General features: G+C 45.6%; 1 protein-coding gene across 2 annotated transcripts in view; it reads left to right on the forward strand.

Annotated features, from left to right (window-relative positions):
- The window catches only part of GPM6A (glycoprotein M6A), a 156,130-nt gene extending 153,654 nt beyond the window's left edge, over window positions 1-2,476 (forward strand). For both annotated transcript variants that reach the window (XM_007673014.4, XM_007673015.4), the window contains exon 7: window positions 316-2,476. In XM_007673014.4, the coding sequence (XP_007671204.2) occupies window positions 316-468 (153 nt within the window). In that variant the 3' untranslated portion in view covers window positions 469-2,476. The remainder of the gene's footprint in view (window positions 1-315) is intronic.
- Window positions 2,477-6,000: the final 3,524 nt, after the last annotated feature.

Raw genomic sequence — 6,000 nt, forward strand, 5'->3', positions numbered from 1 at the left:
ACTTCTCTGTGCCTCAGTTACCTCATCTGTAAAATGGAAATTAAGACTGTGAGCCTCACGTGGGACGATCTGATTCCCCTGTATCTACCCCAGCGCTTAGAACAGTGCTCTGCACATAGTAAGCGCTTAAAAAATACCAACATTATCATTTATTGAGAACTCACTGTGTGCAGAGCACTGCACTAAGCACTTGGGAGGGTGCAATAGAACAGACGCATTCCCTGCCCACAACGAGATTACAGTTTCGAGGAGAGCAACTGTGACTCGGCCTTGTCGGCCTTGATGACGAACCACCTATCTCTTGATCCCCGACAGGTTCACTACCTTATGGTCCTGTCCGCCAACTGGGCCTACGTGAAGGATGCCTGCCGGATGCAGAAATACGAGGACATCAAGTCGAAGGAGGAGCAGGAGCTGCACGACATTCATTCCACCCGCTCCAAAGAGCGGCTTAATGCCTACACATAAGGAAGACCCTTCCCTTCCCTTTCCCGTCCCCCTTCCCCTTCCTCCCGGTCATCCGAATGCTTTCTCGTTCCCCCTCTTCCCCTCCCCTCGCCCACGCCCGAGCGAAAGGAGAGTGCTTCTCCCGACAGGTAGCCAAGGCGCCCTATCGGTTGCCCGACTTCAACCCTTGGCGGTTTTAGCCCTCGGTCTCTTGAGTCCGCTAATCGTTTTTGTGATTGTATTCCCCTCTGCAGACCGACCTGAATCCTCTCCGGTTAACCCCTTCTCTTAGATCCAGGATACTAACTCCCATCCACAGGAGAGAGTCATTTTTTTTTTTAAACACTCCATATGGGTCACGCATAATACCTTTCGCATCGTTTCCTATATGTTTTTGAAAAGAAAAAAAATAGCCTTTTTATACTTTTCCGTTGTGATTTCGGTAACGACTTCAACTACAGGTATACTTCAAAGGGATCACTGTACACAGGGTGTACAATATACAGACAGGACGTATCGATGACTTTCCTGGAAATTTGGAAATCTTGCCAGGGGACCTTAGGCCATCTTCGCCGGCGGTCCCGTGCGATGTTTCGAACAATCCAAGGTGCAATTTCTAAATTTGTAACAGTAGGTAAAAAAAGAAAAAAAAAAGAAAAAAGTGCTTCTTATCTCTGTTAAAGTTGTCTTCTCGATGTTCTTAATAGGATATTTCTCTCTTTCAAGGTTTTATCGGTGATGATTCCTGTTTCTTTTGTGAGCATGTAGACGGGTGCTAATGCATGGTCACTTTTTCAGGTTGTAACACTCTTCAAGACGTATAGCGCGTAGAACGACGTAACCGATTTAGCTACTCCTAGATGGCCGCGCAATGACCGCTTTGTGATTTGACCGGTGGCTAAGCTGAAGAGGGGCTGTTCGTATGGGGAAATAACGACATTTAGAAAAGTGATCGATCAAAAATACAGTCTCCCCCATCCCCTTAGAAGTCTTTTTACCTGCTTTAAACATTTCAACAGATTGCACCTCCGTAACCTTATACATAAACTGTATATGATATATGAAAAACGGCTTCCATAAATGTAATCATAGCTTAGCTTGCAGCTTTCCACCATCTCTCAGTTTCCCTGTGGTATGTTTAAAGTGAGGTGAAAAGCCACTGTGGGCTGTACTGTTTGGATGTGTAGTAATATATTTTAATCTTTATTTTGAAACGGTGGAAAAAGAATGGGAATTTTATAAAAAGCCTGTATCAGAAGAAAAAAACCAAGATTAAAAAAAAAAAACAACAAAAAACAATCAGTATTACTGGACCAAATTTGGTGTTTGTTTTAACATTGTCATTTTTTTTTCTCCGTTTGCCTATTTCTAATGCTACAAGAATGCTGTATAGTGTCTTTTGAATCAATGCAGCCTGACAAGACATTTTTGTCAGGGTTCAGAATCCTAGATAGGTTTGTGCACTTATTGGGCCGTGGTGAAAATCTTTCTCAGTGTAAGTGCATTTCTAATAAAGGCTCTTGGGTAAACATCTTTGTATAAAAACTCATCCTGCAGCAGCCGCCATTTTTAAAACTTCTTGCAATAGCTAGGGGGTATTACTAGAGTTCTCTGTGGCATGGTTATGCATTCAGTAGTTCTAGTTTGATTTGTTTCGTTTTGGATTTTTTACACTTAGACTGTCTTTCCGGGTCAACGGTTTTCTGTTACGTGCAGTATTACAGGTCTGCAAAGAGTATTACGAACCTTTTTTTTGGGGGGGGGGATTCTATAGCGTAGTGTTTCAGTTCTGTGTCCAACGGTGGGTGATGATTTTTAAAACTGTCTTTTAAACTCACGTAATGTTGATGCTTTGGGCTTTTCTCCGGTATTAGAGTTTGTATTTTCACAAAGAATGCTTTGTAGCAGGCATTACCATGAATCTGTTTTGTACATAAATGTGCCAACAGCTTGAAGGTGGCGTTTTTGAAATGTAGAACCAAGTGCTTGCGACATGTAATAAACACACTTGTGGACTTTGTGGACTTATTATGAGTCCCAGCTGCGTTATTGGCTCCCTTCTCTGAGTGACCCGGGTGGGCTGGAGCAAACCAGCCTTGGTATTTGTCAGTTGGCCCGCGGCGACCCGAGCCTTGCGATTTCGGCGAGCGGTTTGGACCGAGGACAGCTAAGAAACGGGTCGATCTGACCCATCGGTTTGGGGGAGGCTATAGATTTATTTGTCTCAATGATAACGATTATGGTATTTGTCAAGCGCTTACTGTGTGTCAAGCACTGTAGAAGCGCACAGGATTAGGGGACGGAGCACAGAACCTGGAGACAGAAAGACCTGGGTTCTAATTCTAGCCCCGCCACATCTGCTGTGTGATCTTGGGCAAGTCGCTTCGCTTCTCTGGGCCTCGGTTACCTCGTCTGGAAAATGGGAATTAAGAGTGTGAGGCCCAGATGGGACAGGGACTGTGTTCAACCTGCTTAACTTGTATCTGCCCCAGTGCTCAGAACAGTGCTTGGCACACAGTAAGCACTTAACAAGTACCATTATCATTATTATTATTATCAATTATTATTCTAGGTAATGGGGTAAATACAAGTTGATCAGGTTGGACAGAGTCCCTCTACCACATGGGTCTCACTCTCTTAATCCCCATTTGGCCGATGAGGTAACTGAGGCCCAGAGAAGTGAAGTGATTTACCAAGGTCACGCAGCAGGCAGGTGGCAGGGCTGGAATTAGAACCCAGATCCTCCTGATTCTCAGGCCCGTGCTCTATCCACTAGACTACACTGCTTCCCCAAGAAAAGGGGGGCCAACTCCCAATTTCCCATAAATTCCCCTCAACCAGCATTCTCTTCCTTGGTTTTCTGCCATTCAGTCGATCAATCTTATTTATTGAGCATTTACTTAGTGCAGATCACTGTACTAAGCGCTTGGGAGAACAGAGTTTAACAGAGTTGGTAGATCAGGATCCCTAGCCTTCGGGCTAGAAGGAAAGATGTAGGTTGGGGAGAAACATCTGTTGACCGGGCCGGAGTTTGTGATAACAAATGAAAATCCTTTCTGCGTTAATAGAGGAGGTACTTCCATCTCTCTTTGCCTAATTTCTTTGTCTGGACTAATTGTGTTTGTGCCTTCCATCCAGTGTCAAATATGGGAGACAATTTTATTTTCAGTGTAGCAGGATAGATGATTTCCTTCACTATCCTTGACTTACCACACAGTTGGTTCCTGAAAACAGCCTCTTGAGTTGAGAAACAATTTCAGAAGTCATTGACTCCACCCCGTGATGCGTCTCGTCTTCTCAAACTCATCCGCCCCACCCACTAGCAACCGGAGCGGAAGGAAATTGTGTTGATTTTCCCACGATGGTGGCATCCCATGATCACAAATCTTGGGGTGTTTACAGGTAAAATGGGGAAACAAACATGAGGAAGAATTTCATCAACGGGGACCAACACTCTAAGTGGCCACTGCTGCACAATCTGTGTCAGACCGCACCGTTTAATCTCGTTGGTGTCTGTGGCGTGGCCAGTGGGGATCTTAGGCGTCCTGAAATAATGATAATAAGAATGATGATGTCGGTATTTGTTAAGCACTTACTATGTGCGGAGCACTGTTCTAAGCGATGGGGTAGACAAACAGGGTAATCAGTTTGTCCCACGTGAGGCTCACAGTCTTCATCCCCATTTTACAGAGGAGGTAACTGAGGCACAGAGAAGTGAAGTGACTCGCCCACAGTCACACAGCTGACAAGTGGCAGAGCCGGTATTCGAACCCATGACCTGTGACTCCCAACCCGGGCTCTTTCCCCTGAGCCACGCTGCTTCTCTAAATAAGCCTTCCACGGTTGCAGAATCTAACTGTCGGGACGAGGGACCATTCCGGGTAACTGACAGAGGTAACGTCACTGAAGGTTGTGACCCTCAGCCAACTCCTGCCAGGTCAAAGCTTACCCTACCGCTGGTAATTTAAGGCGGACCTGCTTGCTAGGTTTTTCCTCCTGAGCCTTGAAAATACCGATGACCTCGAGTTTGCCGCCTCGTTTCCGTGAAAATCCACGATCTCTGGGAACGTGTTGGCTAATTATGTTGCACCACACTCTCCCAGGTGCTTAGAACAGCGCTCTGCACATAATAAGCACTCAATAAATACCATCGATTGATTGAGCTGAACCCAAAGAGCTTTATAATGTGGAATAACACACCCACCCTTGCCCAACTGATGCGGGATTTCACTGTGGGTCTGGGGCATGGCAAAATCAGGGAGCGCCCTTCGCGAGAAACGGATGAAAGCATGCACGTGAAATTGGACCGGATGAGGATTCCAACACGTGGTTTCAGATCCTGCATTCATTCATTCATTCGATAGTATTTATTGAGCGTTTACTATCTGCAGAGCACTGTACTAAGCACTTGGAATGTACAGTTCGGCAACAGATGGAGACGGTCCCTGCCCACTGACAGGCTTACAGTCTAATCGGGGGAGACAGACAAAAACAATAGCAATAAATAGAATCAAGGGGATGTACGTCCCATCAACCAAATAAAAGAGAGCTGGTTGTCCTCTTTCTCTCTGCTCTGCGCACAGAACTTGAAAGAAGACCCATTATTGATCGACTGATCCTGAGGGAAACGTTCCAGCTTGTACAGAGGACGGGGCCACTCAGCATTTCATGTACTCAGCAAACAGCATTTCATTCCCCGGAGGGAGACGCAGCGCCCGTGTTCATTTATTCGTTCATTCAATCCTATTTATTGAGCACTTACTGTGTGCAGAGCATTGTACTAAGCCCTTGGGAGGGTACAATATAACGATAAACGGACACATTTCCCGCCCACGGTGAGCTTTCAGTCTAGAGGGGGTGTTAAGAGATTGGAGAAGAAGGGATTCACCCAGAGCTTCCACCTGGAAGGGAGTTGCCATTTCTTGGTCCCGCTCCTTCCTGTGACAGGAATTTTTTTTTTAATGACATTTGTTAAGCACTTACTGTGTGCCAGGCACTGTTCTAAGCGCTAGGATAGATACAAGCTAATCAAGTCGGACACAGTCCATGTCTGACGTGATCGGGGAATGTCACTGTTTATTGTTATACTTTCCCAACTGCTTAGTACAGTGCTCTGCACACAGTACGTGCTCAATAAACATCATGGAATGAATGAATGAATCACAGCTTTAATCTCCATTTTACAGATAAGGAAACTGAGGCTCAGAGAAGTGAAGTGACTTCCCAAGGTCTCACAGCTGACAAGTGGCAGAGGTGGGATCAGAACCCAGGTCCTCTGACCCCCAGGCTCTTGTTCTTGCCACTAGCCACGCTCCTTCATGCTATTACATGCCTGCTTGAAAGAGTTTTGTTGGATGGGTAGACGGATGATCTCTTCCTCTCTCTGACAGAAATATAACAGAGGGTTGCAACTGGGGGATTCCAAAGCCCAGGCAGATTAATGCCATTCAGACTGAACACATCACTCATACGGGACTCTGTGTTACATTAGCCAGAGTTTCTACTGGGATCGGCTCAAATGCTATTTTTAGCCATCTGCCATTACCCCAGCTT

This window comes from Ornithorhynchus anatinus, chromosome 12, assembly GCF_004115215.2.
Source record: "Ornithorhynchus anatinus isolate Pmale09 chromosome 12, mOrnAna1.pri.v4, whole genome shotgun sequence".
Classification (NCBI taxonomy): Eukaryota; Metazoa; Chordata; class Mammalia; order Monotremata; family Ornithorhynchidae; genus Ornithorhynchus; species Ornithorhynchus anatinus.